Here is a 20,434-nt window from a genome sequence, read left to right as displayed (position 1 = left end):
CCAGACAAAATAGAATATGCACTCAAAAACATGAAACCAAATACAGCTCCAGGCATTGATTAGATGAAAATTGAGGATGTTCAACAAGGAAGACCACAACTTTATAAAAAAGAACTGGCCGAAAGATTTACTTGGTATCTAAAAGAAAGAAAAATACCATCAAAATGGAAACATCAGAAACAATTCTTCTCTTCAAAAAAGGCAACACAGAAGACATCAAGACTACCATCCTGTATGTCTGCTATCACATATATATATATATATATATATATATATAAGTTAATGACAAAAAATTACATCAAAGAGAACCAAAACTACCCTTCAAGAAAATAATAGTAAAGAACAAGCAGGATTCAAAAAAGGTTATTCTACAATAGATCACATACAAGTAGTCACCCAACTTAGTGAATGATTCAAAGAATACCAGATCTCCTTTGTTTTCTATTTATTGAAAGCCTTCGACACCATAGAACATAACAGTTTTACAGGCAGTACTAGAACAAGCATCAACCCGGTCTACATCATTATAATTAAAGAAATTAACACTGGTAGCTCTGCATAAATAACCAAAATTGATGGAGAGTTGCTCCAAATATTAATGTTTGCAGACGATATAATACTCATAGCTTAAGATCCCCCACAACTCGAAACAATGCTTCAAGTGCATGATGCCTGTAATAAAATAGGACTAAAATTCTCCCTGACAAAACCAAATGGATGAGAAGCAAATACTGTCAAAACCACATCTAACTAAATAAATTTCACTATAAAAAGTGTAGAATACACTTTTTATAGAATAAACTCCTACACATACCTTGGTCAAACACATACCTTGAATAAACATGGACAATGATATTTCTGAAGAAATATCAACAAGAAAAAGAGATGCATGGACTTCCTTTAACCATATCAAATCCATAATCACTAATCCTAAGCTAGATATCGAAATAAGCCCTAGCATGTTCAACAGCTGTGTCCTGCCATTTTTAGCCTACGCTCAAGTTCCATGGTATGCTGAGAGATGGGATAAGTAAAATAGACCACATCACAAATACAACTATCAGAAAACTAACCAGAGTATAGGACAACAAGGCACAGTGGGCAGGTCATATTGCAAGACTCAACAACAACAGGTGGACCTACTGTGTTACAAACTGATATCCAAGATCATTCAAGAGAAAACCTGGTAGATCTCCAACTACATGGGAAGACCCATTCATAAAAAATAAAAACATAAACCTGTTATATAATATTACAAGTGGTGAACAGAAGATTTGTCCAAATTAAAAATCTTTTAACTGCACACAAACACACTGCCCATGTAGCCTTGGGCTACATGGGTTACCTATATTCCACAAACCTGGAGCCCCATTGTTGGATCCTACTTCGTCTCAATCTATACTTTGGATCCGACATGTTAGTCACTATGATGTTCTTAACCTAAAAAATAGTTGCTAGTTGATTTCTAATACAAATATAGAGAAAATTTATATTTATAGACTGCGCCACTCTATATCTGAATTAGTTCAAGAATTGAAGATAAATCAACCTTCAACTATTTCTCCTTAATATATATACTGGCCGAGTATATTTAACTAACTTAATTCACCCGCTTTGGTTCGAATATTTTATGAATGGTGCAGTAAAAGAGATTCAGGCAAAATACAACATTTGATTAACAAAAACAAACATTTAATTTTATAATCACAAATTATACACTTAAGATCAAAATACTAAACAAGTTATTATAAACACTTCAGCCTTTCTGATAATAAAGTCATGCAAACTCAGACAATGGTAATTCTGTTATCTGTAATACAGTCTTCTCACAGTTCCTTTTAGCTATTTAATAAAGTTCCTTAATGATCATTCACATCAATATCTCATAGTTCTTTAAGTTTTAAATACAATAAAAATTGCAGTAATACCTCTTCACAAGCAAACACTTATAAATTTACACTTCAGCTAATTTCCGCAATAGTTACTGTTAGTATAAGGAAATTCTAGGATGAAACTCACACACTTCTCTGCAAAGGAATATTAATTGTTGGAATAATCTTACCGATAATCTTCTTTCTTCATAAACTTACACACAAACAATTTTTTATAACTGTAAACACTTTGAGCAGTATGCGGCACTCATTAAATAAATTCTTCTAAGCAATAACTGAATTAATCATCAGTAACAATACACATAAACAAATGTTGTTGCATAAAGTACTACTGATCACTCATGAAATAAGGCAACACACAATAATTCTTAACTTGAGGTTTTATATGCACAGTTGTTCATTCCTCCTGCATTCAAATAATTCTTTAGGCACTATAATTCTAAACACAGCTAACGGTAAACTTCAACTTTACAGCCTCTACTACTCTAGTAACTCCGTGCTTTATTTCAAGATTCTGTGTGTCCTTGACAGGTCAGCCCTGAAATTAAATCTCAACTCAAGTATTGCTAGTCTATTTAGTAGTCACTCAGCTGTCTTCCGTAGCTATAATTGTTATTCTACAACTTATTAGCTAACCGCCTCTCGACTAGTAGACTTTATTTAGCTGTTTGAGTGACTTGCCGACTAACTATTATCACACTGTGATTCCCGAATGCCGAATGCTCAGATTCCAACCTAATGCCAATCCTCTCCTTTCTCTCTCTCTTAATTAATCTAATCTTTCTTATTTTCAGCATTCTTCCCTTTTTATATCCATCCTTCCCGCCTAAATTATTCTCGTGATTTCTTTCTAAAACTCTTTTCAATAAACCTTCTCCTCATGTGGTGTTCCAAAACGTGCTCGCTCACATATGTCTCCATGACAACCAAACAAAATATAATAAAATTGAGGTATTGCATAACGCTAAACTTCTACAAATAGGAGTAAATAAAGAATATTTACATTTCAATTAATGCACAGTTAAATTATCAAATACAAGTTCTTATAATATTAATATAGTAATGAATAAAATAGCTTAAGAATATTTAATAGTCTTTTCATTATTAATACATATATCTTTGATTAATTAATTAAATATTAGATAAAATTAAAGGTAGTTATATGAGTATTAAATTATAAACAAGTGAATTACATTAAATAATATTTACAAGTCTAGCCTATGTGATGGAAGATCATATTGGATTCTGAAACAAATAATAATTACTCCAATCTCTATATAATCAGAATCTAACACCATCACAGATATTTTAAATTATCCCACCTATAAACTTGCTAAACATTTGGCATCCAAACTTAATAAGCATATTAGCTGCTTACATAAACTCCACACATTTTAAAACCCCTATACAGGACCTTCAAAATGGGGAACGATCACTTAAGTGAGCTCTGATGTGTCATTTCTTTTCACTAAAGTTCTAGTGGATAATACACTAGAGTTCCTTTCCAAAATATTCCCACCTGACATTTGCAGTCTCTTTCAGCATTACCTTAGATCGCGGTATTTTAGCTGAAATAACCAGCTCTAAACAAACCAAAGGTCATTCATTAACCCATTGCTAACTTATACATGATTTTTAAAAACTTCGGCAATAAATTCAACTCTCCCCCAGTCCACAGTATGGCTGAAATTAACTGTAGACCATGCAGACAATGCCTTTGCCATTTATCTGCATGGTCCACAAGTTCCTGCTAACTTTTTTCCAGTTACTTAATATCCACCCCTGAATTGATATGTTATTACATTGACATGTCACTACTTTACTGATGAAGAGGAATAAAGCTGGAATAAAGCAGGAAGATGGTTTAATGTTAAATCTGGTGTGAGACAAGGATGTACATTATCCCCTCTGTTATTCATTATCTATATGGATCACATTATGAAGGAATGTGGTATTAAACCTGATATCAAAATTGGAGATGTTAATGTCAGCTCTTTGCTTTATGCGGATGATGTTATACTTCTAAATAAATCCGCTACAAGTCTGCAAGATTCTCTGACTAAATTGAATAGCTGTTGTAATAGATATGGTATGAAGGTCAGCAATAAAAAGACAAAGACAATGAAAATAGGCAGAATCATTGAAAATGTCAACTGTGTTGTGAATGGAGAACCTGTGGAACAAGTAAAACATTTCAGCTACTTAGGCACAATTTTTACTGAAGATGGTAAACTAAATATAGAAATAGACAACAGAATCAGCAAAGCTGGTATCGTGGGAAGTCAATTGAATAAATTCATATGGAATAAGAAAGAAATTAGTCGGAACACTAAATTAGCTGTATACAAGACTGTGTTCAAACCAATTTTAACTTATGGATCTGAGAGCTGGGTCAGAAGTAAAACACTTGACCAAAGACTAGAGACCGCAGATATGAGAGTCCTGAGAAAGATTAGAGGCGTGAACAGATGGCATCAATGGCAATATCATATTAAAAATGAGGATATTAGGAAAGAACTTGACATTGTCAGCATCCAGGAATGCGTTAGCAGAGCTAATCTCAGATGGTATGGTCACTTAAATAGAATGGGAGAGGAAAGATTAGCAAAACAAGTGTTCTCTGCCAGGTTGGCAGGAAAACGACCCAGAGGAAGACCAAGATATAGGTGGATTGATACGGTACAAAGTGCCTTAGACGATAGAAATATAAGATCTGATAATGTTGGAGTCTTGACAAGTAACAGACTGATTTGGAGGAAAATTGTAGATAGGAAGTTAGTAATGATGTAATTTTTTCATGTAGTACTGTCATATCCTGTACACCCCCTTGAGGGTACATGGCAGGAATTTGATGATGATGATGATGAGGAATAAAGCCTCTAGCCTTTTTGTACTACAAAGAACCTCACATCTTCTTCTATCTCTCACTGTGATAGAAGAAGATGTGAGGTTCTTTGTAGTACAAAAAGGCTAGAGGCTTTATTCCCCTTCATCAGATTGATCATACATACATCATACCCCTATCCTACATTAAAAGTATAACATATAGACTGAGCTCACCCCTAAAATACAAAATTATAAAAGTCTATATACCTCTAGACAAAGTTTCCACCGTCCTCAAACAAACCAGTGGCTACCTCCCCCTTCTCTGCTTCTCAGTTGTCTACAGCAGTGCTTCCCAAACTGTGGGCCATAGGTTTTATTGAGGGAGGCCATAAAATAATGAAAACAAATTTAAAATCTTTTAAGACTAAGTAGATTATTTTTATCTTAAAAGAAACGTATTTAATTTTTATTATTTTTTATATTTTAATGGAAAAAAATCACACATTGGTGCGGGTTCACAAATTTTGCTTCCTGCGTATTTCTGTGCTTAATGAATATTAGTAAATATATACTTATTCATATAAGTCTCATTTCAAAGCAGAAATCTAAGAATTGCAGTTTCAAATATTTCACCTGATATTGGTGTAGCAGTATTGAAACACATCCATCACATTAAATTGTTATTAAACTTCTTTTATGTTTTTAATTCTTTCTTTATTACTATTCATTTTACGTTTCATGTGCTTGTACTGCAAATGTACAATAACAATAAATCTATTTATATAAAAATATGAGAAAATGTGCATGTCAAATGTGTATATAACATGCTAAAAATGTAATATTTGCATTTGATTTTTGCAATATTCACTGTTTATGTTTTGTATTGAATATAAATATAATAATATGTCTATATTACGATATTTTTTCGAGGGGAGCTGTGATATATTTTAATTTTTCCGAAGGGGGGCCCTGACATCCAGAAGTTTGGGAAGCACTGGTCTACAGTATACCTGTATGTAAGTTCCAGTGTTTCATCAGTCATTTCAAATTAGGCACTGTTCCCAGAAGCAGTTCATGTTATGCATAACCCTGTGTACTACAAAGAACTGATTGTGTAACCCTACACAAATTTTGGTGTATCACCCTATCCTCTAGTCAGGAGTAATCTCATAAGACTGCTGATAAGAAAGCCAGTGTCATCCTCCATACACATGACTGTCCTTGTTCTTTGGTCATTTCATTCCCAGTCATCATTCAGTGTGTGTTGCCAAAGTGTTTTAGATAATGTTAGCTTGAGCTGGTGAAATGGTGGCATATAAATATTTAATTCAATTATTAAATTATTTATTTTCATTCCAGAAACTTCAACATGAATCACTATGATAGATACAGAAATCTGAATATGGAAATATATGACTTTTCAAAAGTTTGTTATAATGAATGTGTGGGTTTGTTTGCTGTAGTGAGAGTCAATTGCAATAATCCATAAATATAATGTTAATTTTAAAAATATCAAAATGCAAAGGTCCTGGTTTTCTGTACCCTTAAGAATCAATTCTTAATTATACAGTGAAAAGTGAAAATGCATATCACTGCATTTTTTCTATTCTCCTGCAGCAACTTCTTTACAAGTACAAAACTAATGTACCATCCTTGAAAAAGTAATTATCTCCTATCATTATCATCAACTTTCATCAGTCTGCTGCTAGATGAATATCTTTCAACATTTCTTCCTTTTTAGGCAATTTTATGCATCTCTATATTTGTTATTAGTAGGCATAGAGATGCACAAGAATCAATCCTGTTATTCTAGCTGATATTTCATCATCAAATTTATGGTCACTTGTAATCTTTTGTCCTGGATACTTACATGAACTCACTATTTCAATTTGTTTTAGTTTCTGTTTGTTTTCTTTCTCGAGTATTTCCACCATACATTAAGTTTGATTTTCTATACTTATTTGTAGATCTGTCTCTAGACTTACTTCATTTAATTATATAATCATGTGTTCTAATTCTTTTAGTCATGCTAATATTACTATATCACTGGTGAATCATATATCACTCAAGTATTCTTCATCTATAATTAATAATCTTTACAGATTACTTAATATAAGAAAAACAAGGTGCTTTGTAAAAATAGTCAATTCTCACTACAGCAAATATTATTATAGTGAAATCACTTATTATAATAAACTCCTTAAAAGAAATGACCAAAACCACAGTATTAATGTCATGTTAAAGGAAATACACTAGAGCAAACCTACTATAACACTATTTCTTTAGTTCCTATGACTTTAATGAGGATTGACTATAACTTTGTAGTGATACATGAATAAATACAACTTAGCTCTTCCACAAATTAGTTGTTAGGGAAGAGAAAAAATCTTATGCTTACTTGAGATATGTCATCAATACAATCTTGAAACTCTTCCAATGTCTTGATTACATGAATATCAGAAATTTCAAGGCGTAAAGAAAGAAAGTTTTCATTATTCTCTTCTGGGTCCCAATATTCATCATTTTCATCAATTAATTTGCAATCTAAATGAGTTTGATTTTGATCTGAGTCACTTAATGTTCTGTCAAAATAAATGTACACTATCATTAGCTGAGTATAAGTATATGTTTACAATGATGTAATAAAAACTGATTCAATATAACATGACTCGGTAAAATTTGATGTAGCTTAAGAATTTTAAAAGCGCTTTACATTGACTTCTACAGAGGTCACATCTCACAAGATTGTGTTAAAAATAACCTTGTATGTCTCTGTACAAAGAATGCTAAAAGCCTATGTAAATAATCTGATGGGAATTAACTTGCTCAAACTTTGTAAACAAAGAACGTCCAAAAATGGTAATGTTAAAGTTTGTGATTAATAAAGTTCCTAAAAGGATTTATTTGATCACAATTTAACAAGTAGGAACCTTTAATAAGAAAATTATACCTGCATCTAAGTGTGAAATACAACTGAGAATATTTGTTAACTCACATAAGAAAATTTGTTGTAATATGATGAAAGTAAGGTAATTAATTTACAGAATATTGCTCATAAGAATTTGCATGTAAAGGCTCGTTGTTAAACAATTGAAATAAGGGATTATAGGTTTATGTCAATTCTTAGAAAATTTAGGTAAGCTGATAAAGTTTAATAAATGTGACTCATAGGGTTAGCAAGAACCAATGTAAGGTCCAAGTTCAAAGTTCCCGATTTTAGACATCAGCAAGAGTCAGTCGTGTGCACACGGCCCGCTGGAATTTTGACAGAAAAACGCCACCTTAACTGGAAGGAAAGGTATCCAGACATGGGGGGGGGGGAATTAATTGCAGGAGGTGTCAATAGGGTCATGGAATAAAAGGGTTAGGAACCTCCCCATGGGGCTCTTCGTTTCCAGTTCTCATTTGGGGTTGTCTTATGTGGTTTTCCTGAGTGACGGTCAGGAATTCTCTCCTTCTGCCACAACAAGAAACAAAGTAAGCGGGATTTCAGTCCTAATTTCCTATTATAGAAAGGAGAAACACTGTACAGCTGAGGAGAAAGGTAACTACTGCATGTTATAACTACCATGTTCTTGACGAAGAAGACAATCCGTGGAGAAGTAGGTACCCACGTGGTGAATCTCAAGAGTACAGAATTGCAGATTCATCGTGTTTCCTTGGAAGAAGCTTGATGTGCCGAAGATGAAAAAGTCGACCTTGATCAGAGGAATCTCAGATATGGTCGACTACAGAAGAATTCATCTTCAGAAAATGCAGACGAGTGAGAGTAGAGACTAGCACAGAAGATCCTTATCAAACAGTATCGTAAAATCTTATAATACTTCAAAATTTATGTAGCTGTGATTGTAGTTCAGTTACTTATCAATTGAAAGACTTGAATGAGAGTTGAACTAGGACTTTAGTGCATTTAGAAATAGAAAGAGAATAAGCTTGTTATTGATAATAGATAAATAATCAAGTGTCTAGAAATTTATATATGTCATCTATATATTTGTCTGAGAGCTGTTTGAAGATTTGAATGTGGTTACTATAGTAGTGATAGGACTTTTTAACTCATATTGCTCTTGTGAGTTAACATGTGTAAACTAATTGTGTTTAATTAAGGTACTGTATCATAATACTGTACTCAGACAGATGAGAAGTTTTAGTTAAATTTTAAACATTTACGAGGATATCCTTTTTATCAAATGTGTGGAGCCTTTTGTGGCAGCATAATCACCCTTCCCACATAAAATTTTATAACTTATCATTTGTGTTTTGCTAGTATTACTTTGTATTGCATCAGCTTGGTATTGAATTGAGTTTTAACAATTTTTAATGTATTGTATTGTACTTATGTGCATAATAAACTTTTGCTCAATGAAATTGCCATCCAATGCACCGCTTGTAATAATGTACGAAAATGGACGTGGGGGGGGGGGGAAGAAAAGTAAATTGCGAGTTCAAGATCAAGACTGCATAATTGTTTCACACCTAGACAAATTTAAGAAATTGCTTCTTGTTTTCATTTTCTTTCACAAAATAAATGTCCTAACAATTATAGGACATAAAAAGGACACAACAGTAACAACAAGGGTAATGCTTTGCCAACGGAAACTTTATATTATTGCTCTGATTAAGCGAATAAGAAACTTTTGTTTCTTATTTGCTGGGGTGCTTAAGGGTCAAAGCTGTATAACTGAGAGGAGACCTCCACATAGCCTTTAAAGGAATGCAGAGAACCGACCAGGGCTTCTGACCTAATGTCCAATCCTCACCTTCTCGTAGTGCACCCTGTTGGGTATATACTTGGATACTGAACGAACGAGGATGGGCTGGCAATTTGGGATTTAGTCGACCAAATTGTATTCTTATTGGTTAAACCAAAATAAAAATGATGGTATGATATGACAAAATTTCATGCCGGCTGGAGCGTCGCTCGGTTAAACAAGGCCCCTGTTGTTTTCGCCAGGGAACCAGGGCGAACAGCGAAAAGTCAGCTACTGGAACAAATCTGAAAACAAACCCCAACTCAACATCACCAGAGTTAAGATCGGTACTGTCAACATAAGAAGCCTGAATGGCAAAAAAATGGAGCTAGCTGAGGAATTAGATAAGTACCAAATCGACATAATAGGTGTGACTGAAACAAAAAAGACAAAAAACTGGTGACATCTTTCTGAGCAATAAATACAAAATGTTATTATTCAGGCAATGACAATCAAGGAAAAGATGGAGTAGCCATAGTATTCAACACAAAATATGAGGCTAATCTTCTTGAATGGCAGTGAGTCTCAAGTAGAGTAATGTGGACAAATATCAGAATGGGGAACTGGGACTTATTTGTGCCTATGGTCCCACAGAAGGTTCTACGAAGGTAGAAGTGGAGGAATTTTTTGAGGCTTTAGAAAAAGCAACTGACACAATGAAAAAGGAAAAGTTGGTCCTTGTTGGGGATCTAAATAGAAGAGTAGGAAATGATTGTGAGACATACAAAAATATTTTGGGAAAATTTGGAGAAAATAATGGCAAATATCTGTTGGATTTCTGCTCAGGACATGGATTGGTTATTACTAACACCATGTTCCAACATAAAAATGTGCACAAATTCACATGGAGAGAAGAGGCAAGGAATAAGAAAAGTCTCATTGACTATGTAATTGTTGATAGTGATGTTTTCTCCCTGGTGCAGGACACCAGAGTGTACAGAGGATTTGAAATTGGAAGTGATCACTATTTAGTCTTGAGCAGGATAAAATTGAATTTCATATTGAAAAGAATAACATGTAAGAAAGTTTTAAAGCGAATAAAAGTTGAGCAGCTCTCAGATGTGAACTGTAGACTAAAATACAGAAATATTACTGAAAAGAAAATGAAAGAGTTTGAGAACAGGAATCAAACCTTGGAGATTCAGTGGCAAACTCTGAAGAAAACATTGATTGATTCTGCCAGAGAGGCATGTGGTGAGGTTGTCTACAAGGATCAAAAAATCAGAACTCCCTGGTGGACACAGGAAGTTAAAGAGGTAGGAAGGAAAAGAAGAAAACATATCAAAAGTTCCTGTCAAATAAGTCAACTTGTGCTCTTAGAGAATACAGAGACAAATGCAAGAATGCTAAACACTGTGCAAAACTAGCTAAACAAAAGTCATGGGAGGACTTTGGCAAAAATATAGAAAATAAATATCAAGAAGGTGGCAAAATATTCTGGAGGTTGTTGAAGAAGCTTAGGAATGGAAGAAAGAGTGCTGTAAAAGGAGTTAGAGATGATAAAGGTGACATGAAAACGGTAAAAAAAGATATCCTTGAAGTATGGAGTAATTACTTTGAAAAACTGCTAAATGAAACAAGCAGTGATGACAGCACAGTGGTAAAAAAACACTGACCAGGCATGCAGTCAGGAATACATATCCATACTTGAAGTAGAAAAAGCCAGGTATTTCCCTACTGAGTGTTTCTGGCAAGATCTATGCAAGTATACTTGAGAAACTGTTGAGAAGAATTGGTGAAGAACAAGCTGGATTCAGGTCAAATAGAGGCTGTCAGGATTAGATCTTCACTTTACGATAAATAGTCGAGAAAGCATGGGAATATAACAGAGATCTGTATTTAAGTTTTGTCGATTTGGAAAAGGTATATGACAAGGTGCCAAGAGAGAAGCTATTCAATACGCTGCAGTTATATGGTGTCAATGGGGAATTATATCAAGCAATACTTAGTCTTTATTTGAGTTGTAAGTCAGCAGTTAGAATTGAAGGAAGTACAGGAAGATGGTTTAATGTTAAATCTGGTGTGAGACAAGGATGTACATTATCCCCTCTGTTATTCATTATCTATATGGATTACATTATGAAGGAAAGTGGTATCAAACAGGATATAAAATTGGAGATGTTAATGCCAGCTCTTTGCTTTATGTGGATGATGTTATATTTCTAAATAAATCCGCTACAAGTCTGCAAGATTCTCTGACTAAATTGAATAGCCGTTGTAATAGATATGGTATGAAGGCCAGCATTAAAAAGACAAAGACAATGAAAATAGGCAGAATCATTGAAAATGTCAACTGTGTTGTGAATGGAGAACCTGTGGAACAAGTAAAACATTTCAGGTACTTAGGCACTATTTTTGCTGAAGATGGTAAATTAAATATAGAAATAGACAACAGAATCAGCAAAGCTGGTATGGTAGGAAGTCAATTGAATAAATTCATATGGAATAAGAGAGAAATTAGTCGGAACACTAAATTAGCTGTATACAAGACAGTGTTCAAACCAGTTTTAACTTATGGATCTGAGAGCTGGGTCAGAAGTTAAACACTTGACCAAAGACTAGAAATGCAGATATGAGAGTCCTGAGAAAGATTATAGGTGTGAACAGATGGCATCAATGGCAGTATCATATTAAAAACTAGGATATTAGGAAAGAACTTGACATTGTCAACATCCAGGAATGCATTAGCAGAGCTAATCTCAGGTGGTATGGTCACTTAAACAGAATAGGCAAAGAAAGATTAGCAAAACAAGTGTTCTCTGCCAGGTTGGCGCAAAACAACCCAGAGGAAGACCAAGATATAGGTGGATTGATATGGTACAAAGTGCCTTAGACGATAGAAATATAAGATCTGATAATGTTGGAGTCTTGACAAATAACAGACTGATTTGGAGGAAAATTGTAGATAGGAAGTTAGTAATGATGTAATATTTTTCATGTAGTACTATCATATCCTGTACATCCCTTGAGGGTACATGGTAGGAATGTGATGATGAAACTTTTGTTCACAAGCTTTGTATGTAACCACCTTCAAGGTGAATGTTAAAAGGGTTGGCACGGATCAGACAAGGTTCCGCTGTTCGACAAAACGGATTTTAGGAGTGCACTTAAGAGAAGAAAGAAATAGTTGGCGTGAGTAGTAGATCAAGGAGTCGTTCCGAATTCTTTGGGGGTCTCAACCCTTCATGCAAGGTTCTGAAGGAGGGATAAAGGTGTCGACGAGAACATCGAATATCAGCAGTCGACTATCAAGGACACGACTATTCGGCTAGGTCATGGCAGAAGTCAGAAGGAGGTAGAGAAGAGAAGGACACCGATCAGCCGGAAGCCAAGAAGCTGTCTAGATCTATTACGTTGCAGTGGTAGGTTGCTGGAAGCTATTGAACGAGGAGTGGACCAGTACTGGAGAAGAATGTACTGCCACCTGGATGAGACAGCATATACTCCGTATGTTAAATCCCCTTGCCCGAGCCCATGTGTGCCAGAGCTCATGTGAGTTTGTTTCTTTTTGTATGTTCTAATTTTTTATGTAATCTAGGAGAACTATTTACAGTGGACTGATAAATATAAGGTGCTAAGAATAAGCAGTGTCTATGAGAAAGTTTTATTGGCTTGTTAGTAACTGGAGTACATTTATAGTAGCTTGGTATAGCAAATATCAGCAGTCGACTATCGAGGACAAGGCAGAGGTGGGAAGGAGGTGGAGAAGAGGACACTGATCCACCGGAAGCCAAGAGGCTGTCTAGATCTATGACATTGCAGCGGTAGGTCGCCAGAAGCTATTGAACGAGGAGTGAACCAGTACCGGAGAAGAATGCACCGCCAACTGGACGAGAATGCATATACTCCGTATGTTTATTCCTCTTGCCCGAGCCCATGAGTGCCGGAAATCTGCATTCCAGACCCCGCCAACATCTCTGACGAGACGCCAGTGATACGAGACACTGTATGAAGAAATCCAAAGCCTGAGACGGAAGAAAAGTTTAGGACTTAAGTGCACGACAAAGATGTTTGAGCTCATTTGAGTTTGTTTCTTTTTGTATGTTCTAATTTTTTATGTAATCTAGGAGAACTATTTACAGTGGACTGATAAATATATGGCGCTAAGAATAAGCAGTGTCTATGAGAAAGTTTTATTAGCTTGTTAGTAACTGGAGTAAATATTTGCAGTAGCTTAGAATAGCAAATTCATTTCCTTATGAATAGATAAGAATCTTATTCAGTAAACAGGAAAGTGAAAGAATATTTTATGTTGTATAATTATCACCAATTGAAAAGGAAGTTTTAACAGATAGGTAGGAGTACCTTCCCTATCGTACAATTGGTGTAATTTTGTCTTAGTGTAAATAAATGTGTTTATTATAAGTCAATAGAGTGCGACCTAATCTTTGATTTACAATGCACTGTTTTAAAATAAACTCGGGCCTGTAAGAAGGAAACAAGTAAGGTACTAGAAATGATAATAAGTGCATGTGGACCACGACTGTTTATTATTATTTATTATTATTATCTGAGACCTCCAGGGAGTCAAGGACTCATTGAGGGAGGCTGTAAATTACCCAACCCAGCTATCATACCTTCCCTTAAATTCATTTACACTAGATGCACTCACTACCCCAAAGGGCAAATTATTCCACTCACTCACTGCTCTCTGAGAGAAAAACCTAGCTCTTAACCCTTTCTTGACTGAGAACAACCTTAACTTCCATGGATGCCCCCATGTTCTCTCCCTGCCTTCCACATAACGAAAACTTTCATCATTTGAAATGATATAACAACCATTCAAAAGTTTATAGACCTCTATCATATCACCCTTCTTTCTTCTGTTAACCAGAGTCTGTAATCCACATACTCGCAATCTGTCCTCATAATCTAAATCCCATATTTCAGATATAATCTTCATAACTCTTCTTTGCACCCTTTCCACAGCTTCTTTATCCCCTTGGAAACTGGGAGACCAAATCTGAGCACAGTAATCCAAGTGTGGTCTTATCAAAGCCTTATAAAGAGGCAAAATTACTTCCTTATCCTTACATCTCAAGGTTCGCTTCAGCATAGAAATTATCCTCTGAGCTGTATTTGCAACTTTTGCTATGTGACCTTTGAACTTTAAATTCTTATCCACCAATACACCAAGATCCCTTGCCTCCTTAGTTTCTTGTAGCATAACCCTGTTAATATGCCACTGGATCTCTAATCACGCCAAAGTGCATAACTTTACACTTACTAACATTAAACTGACAGCCATTTTCGTTTGCCCAGATTTCCAGTCTATTCAAATCATTTTGTAATTGCTGAATATCAGCAGCATCCCTGATTGCCCTACCTATCTTTGCATCATCAGCAAACAATTGCAAATCTGATGATACACCCAGCTTGAAGTCATTAATGTATAGATTGAACAATAATGGCCCAAGGACTGAACCTTGAGGTACACCACTGGTTACCTTAAATCTGGCAGATTCACACCCACTGTATAATACTTTTTGATATTTGTCTGTTAACCATCCCCAGATCCAAGTCAACAGATTATGTTCCAATCCCATATTTTCCAGTTTATGCAACAGCTTATTGCAGTGGTTCTCAAACTTTTGGAAGTCGAGGCGCATTTAAAATCCTACAAATAATTGTAGGTGCACTATATACAAATTTCTGAGAAATATGTTGTGCACAAATTCACATGAAGAGAAGAGGATAGGAATAAGAAAAGTCTCATTGACTATGTTATTGTTGATAGTGATGTTTTCTCATTGGTGCAGGACACCAGAGTGTACAGAGGATTTGAAATTGGAAGTGATCACTATTTAGTCTTGAGCAGGATAAAATTGAATCTCATATTGAAAAGAATAATATGTAAGAAAGTTTTAAAGCGAATAAAAGTTGAGCAGCTCTCAGATGTGAACTGTAGGCTAAAATACACAAAGATTATTGAAGAAAAAATGAAAGTGTTTGAGAACAGGAATCAAACCTTGGAGATTCAGTGGCAAACTCTGAAGAAAACATTGATTGATTCTGCCAGAGAGGCATGTGGTGAGGTTATCTGTAAGGATAAAAAAATCAGAACTCCCTGGTGGACACAGGAAGTTAAAGAGGCAGTGAAGGAAAAGAAGAAAGCATACCAAAAGTTCCTGTCAAATAAGTCAGCTTATGCTCTTAGAGAATATAGAGACCAATGCTAAACACTGTGTAAAACTAGCTAAACAAAAGTCATGGGAGGACTTTGGCAAGAATATAGAAAATAAATATCAGAAGGTGGCAAAATATTCTGGAGGTTGCTGAAGAAGCTTAAGAATGGAGGAAAGAGTGCTGTAAAAGGAATTAAAGATGATAAAGGTGACATGAAAACAGGAGAAAAGGATATACTTGAAGTATGGAGTAATTACTTTGAAAAACTGCTAAATGAAACAAGCAGTGATGACAGCACAGTGGTAAAAAACACTGACCAGGCATGCAGTCAGGAATACATATCCATACTAGAAGTAGAAAAAGCCATCAAAGGCTTGAAATGTGGAAAGGCAGCAGGAGTAGATGATATTCGACCAGAAATGCTGAAGTATGGTGGTATAAGAGTCTTACAGTGGCTGCACTGCATAGTTTAGAAAGCCTGGACAGAAGGACGAATTCGCGATGATTGGAGTAGAGCTCTCATAGTACCCATATATAAAAAGGGAAATAAAACTGCATGTGAGAATTACAGAGGTATTTCCCTACTGAGTGTTCCTGGCAAGATCTATGCAAGTATACTCAAGAAACGGTTGAGAAGAATTGTGGAAGAAAAGCTTGGTAAAGAACAAGCTGGATTCAGGCCAAATAGAGGCTGTCAGAATCAGATCTTCACTTTACGACAAATAGTCGAGAAAGCATGGGAATATAACAAAGATCTGTATTTAAGTTTTGTCGATTTGGAAAAGGCATATGACAAGGTGCCAAGAGAGAAGCTATTCAATACGTTGCAGTTATATGGTGTCAATGGGGCATTATATCAAGCAATACTTAGTCTTTATTTGAGTTGTAAGTCAGCAGTTAGAATTGAAGGAAGTACAGGAAGATGGTTTAATGTTAAATCTGGTGTGAGACAAGGATGTACATTATCCCCTCTGTTATTCATTATCTATATGGATCACATTATGAAGGAAAGTGGTATTAAACATGATATCAAAATTGGAGATGTTAATGTCAGCTCTTTGCTTTATGTGGATGATGTTATACTTATAAATAAATAAGTATACAAAAATACAAATCTGCAAGATTCTCTGACTAAATTGAATAACTGTTGTAATAGATATGGTATGAAGGTCAGCATTAAAAAGACAAAGACAATGAAAATAGGCAGAATCATTGAAAATGTCAACTGTGTTGTGAATGGAGAATCTGTGGAAAAAGTAAAACATTTCAGCTACTTAGGCACGATATTAAGTGAAGATGGTAAATTAAATATAGAAATAGACAATAGAATCAACAAAGTGGTATGGTAGGAAGTCAATTGAATAAATTCATATGGAATAAGAGAGAAATTAGTCGGAACACTAAATTAGCTGTATACAAGACAGTGTTCAAACCAGTTTTAACTTATGGATGTGAGAGCTGGGTCAGAAGTAAAATACTTGACCCAAGACTAGAGACTACAGATATGAGAGTCCTGAGAAAGATTAGTGTCATGAACAGATGGCATCAATGGCAATATCATATTAAAAACGAGGATATTAGGAAAGAACTTGACATTGTCAGCATCCAGGAATGTGTTAGCAGAGCTAATCTTTAGGTGGTATGGCCACTTAAATAGAATGGGCAAGGAAAGATTAGCAAAACAAGTGTTCTCTGCCAGGTTGGCAGGAAAACGACCCAGAGGAAGACCAAGATACAGGTGGATTGATATGGTACAAAGTGCCTTAGACGATAGAAATATAAGATCTGATAATGTTGGAGTCTTGACAAGTAACAGACTGATTTGGAGGAAAATTGTAGATAGGAAATTAATAATGATGTAATTTTTTTGATGTAGTATTATCATATCCTGTACACCCAAATATTTCTGTAATATTTGACATAATTAAGTCAAATATTACAGAAAAAAAAAATAATGCGATAAAAAAAAAATAAAATGAAACATACCTTAAGTTTATTCATTCTTGTGTTTATGAGAAACATGAGCCGGATGTGTCCTAGCGATTGCCTCAATGTTTGGGCATATATTTGAAAGGCAAACTCTCATTTCCTCGTCAATACATTGAAGAGTTCCTCTCTTTTTACACTTAATTGTGATGAGGGTAGAAAATCCTAATTCACATAAATATGATGTTGAAAATTGTAGTAAAATGTTCAAATCTTTTTTTTTAGATATTGATACATATTCTTCTTTAATAGAAATCCAAAAGGCCTCAAGACACAATTCCCTATGTTTAATCAGCAATCCACGATCAGTTGATATAGCTGCCAGTTCTTCCTCTTCTATTAATGTTAAACCAAAATCACTTGAAGTTTCCATAAATGGGTTTCTAATCCAATCGTATTGTTCAGTGTTAAGTGATGGAAAATAAGAACTCAATTTTTCTTCTAAACTTGTTAAATATTCAACTATTATTGGAAGTGTTTCAATTATGCAAGCGTTACTTACCAATATATACATTTCCAAATTACCTTCAACAGCTTTTCTTTTCCAAATCTGTAGTTTTCTCTGAAACGCTTTCATTTTGTCAGTGGATGTGAGAATATTTTCTTCTTTCCCTTGCATGCTAGTATTCAAAATACTGAGCTGCTGAAATATATCGGCATTATATTTGGATTGCCATGTTACTGTAACCTGGCAATCCAAAATTCGCATCAAAGGAGGTTATAAAAATGTAATTGTTTCATCTCTTCAAAAAAAGCAAGAAGTTCTTGTCGTAGCTCGTGTACCAGGGTAAGTACTTTTCCCCTTGACAACCACCTCACCTCAGTGTGTAAAAGCAGCGGTCTGTGTTGTGAATCCATATCGATACAAAGCTTTTCAAATAAACACGATTTGACAGGTCTTGTTTTAATAAAGTTTACCATCTGAACAACTTGATCTAAAACTTCTCTTAATTTTTCTCCCAATGTTTTTGCCATCAAGGCCTCCCTATGAAGAAAGAAGTGAGTTACGATGACATTCTCATTTTGATTTTTACAAAAGATGTAAGGCCCTAACACAGCCTACCATGGAAGGGGCTCCATCTGTACAAATGCCTACACACGACTTCCATGTTAACTGTCATTTATCAAGATAGCTATTCAAAATGTTAAAAACGTCCTCACCTTTTGTAGACACACTTAATTCTTTGCAAAAAAGAAACTGATTTACTATTTGATCTTCATTAATAAAACGGACGAATGCTAAGAGTTGGGCCTTGTTGGTAATGTCTGTTGACTCATCAACTTGCAATGCAAAATTTGAATACTGAAGTTTATTACTGCATACATTTTTCTCGATATCAGAAGACATTTCATAATACGCCTGTGAACTGTATCGTTGGACAGAGGAATCTTGCTTATTTTCATTGCTGCTTCATTTCCTAGCACTGTCATGACCATTTTTTTGCATGCAGGCAAAATAAGTGACTCACCTAAAGTATGATCTTTCATATTTTTTGCTATCAGTTCTGAGACTTGATAAGAAGCGATTTGAGCTTTATCAGAAACAGTCATTATATCTTTAAAAGAATTTGCGGCTTTTGTTTGCTGTTCAGACAATCTCTTGAAAAAACTTACAGATTTATCTTGCAAATTAGAGTGTATAGTTTTAAAATGTTTACTCAATTTACTAGGAAGCAATGATTCATCTGCCATTTTACATCCACATACTAAACATAGCGGCAAAGGATGATCTTCACTTCCGGTCCAAGTGAAACCAAATCTTAAATAACGTTCATTATATTTGTGAGTAGGCCGCGATTTTGCTTTCTTACTTGCACTTAACTTTTGCTCACTTCCAGAATCTGATTCTTCAATATCACGCTTCTTTTTGAGAAATCTATCCATTTTATTTGGATGTATTTATCTGAAAATAAGAAATATGCACATAACATCCACTTCCAACACTTTTAAAATAAGTAATATACACAACAAGAATAAACCATATTCTTGTTCTCTTTGTAAGAAAAACTGCTGTTAATTAACATAATAATGATGTGTTGACAAAAAGAGTGGTATATCTGTAATGAAAAGGTATAATAGAGTAACTATATTTATTTTTATATTTGGACACATATTTCTCTGGAATACCACAGGGCACACCCGGAAATCTTCTAGGGCGCACCCTTTGAGAACCACTGGCCTATTGTGTGGTATCCTATCAAATGCCTTAGAAAAATCCAACATTATCATAATGTATCCATTTCCTTTATCCAACTCGGCCGTAACATTGTTATAAAATATGAGCAAATTGCTAAAACATGACCTTCCTTTAGTAAACCCATGCAGTTCCCTGCAGAGTATAGAATGACTGTCTACCCATTTCTGTATGCGAGTTCTTACTAACTTCTCTAAAATCTTCACTACCACACCATAAATACTAATAGGTCGGTAGTTAGACGCATCAGTTTTTGCACCACCCTTGTGCAACGGAACTATATTACATTCCTTCCATTCCTGTGGTATCATTACTGAGCTGAGACTCAAGTTATACAAATGTGTGAAAAGCCTAGCCAATTCAGCTGAACATTCCTTCAACAAACAGGCAGATATTCCATCTATCCATATTGACAAATTCTTATTCAGGTTATGCAAAAGCTCTTCAACCTCATTTTCATGAACCTCTGACTCTTCATCCAACATAGCAGTAGCACTGTGCACCATACACCTGGTTGATATATCTCAGCAAAGTGAGCATTCATTAACTGAACAATCTCCTTAGCATCCGACACTCGTGTACCTTCTGCATTCAATAAAGTTATTCTTCCACATTCATTCTTTCTTTTGCTTGCGGCATAACGATAAAATTCTTTTGGA

The 20,434-nt window shown here is 34.9% G+C and overlaps 1 protein-coding gene across 6 annotated transcripts in view; it reads right to left on the bottom strand.

Moving 5' to 3' along the window:
• Positions 1-20,434, bottom strand: part of LOC150103803 (exonuclease mut-7 homolog) — a 317,319-nt gene that overhangs the window by 172,326 nt on the left and 124,559 nt on the right. For all 6 annotated transcript variants that reach the window (XM_090396546.1, XM_090396545.1, XM_090396544.1 and 3 more), the window contains one exon: positions 7,117-7,300. In XM_090396546.1, coding sequence (XP_090252672.1) covers positions 7,117-7,300 — 184 coding nt within the window. The remainder of the gene's footprint in view (positions 1-7,116; positions 7,301-20,434) is intronic.

The sequence above is a fragment of the Typopeltis vanoorti genome, chromosome 8, assembly GCF_054136105.1.
Source record: "Typopeltis vanoorti isolate ZY-2024b chromosome 8, IOZ_Tvanoo_1.0, whole genome shotgun sequence".
Lineage (NCBI taxonomy): Eukaryota > Metazoa > Arthropoda > Arachnida > Uropygi > Thelyphonidae > Typopeltis > Typopeltis vanoorti.
Note: the sequence above shows the minus strand (reverse complement) of the source record. Positions and strands in the feature narration are given on the sequence as shown.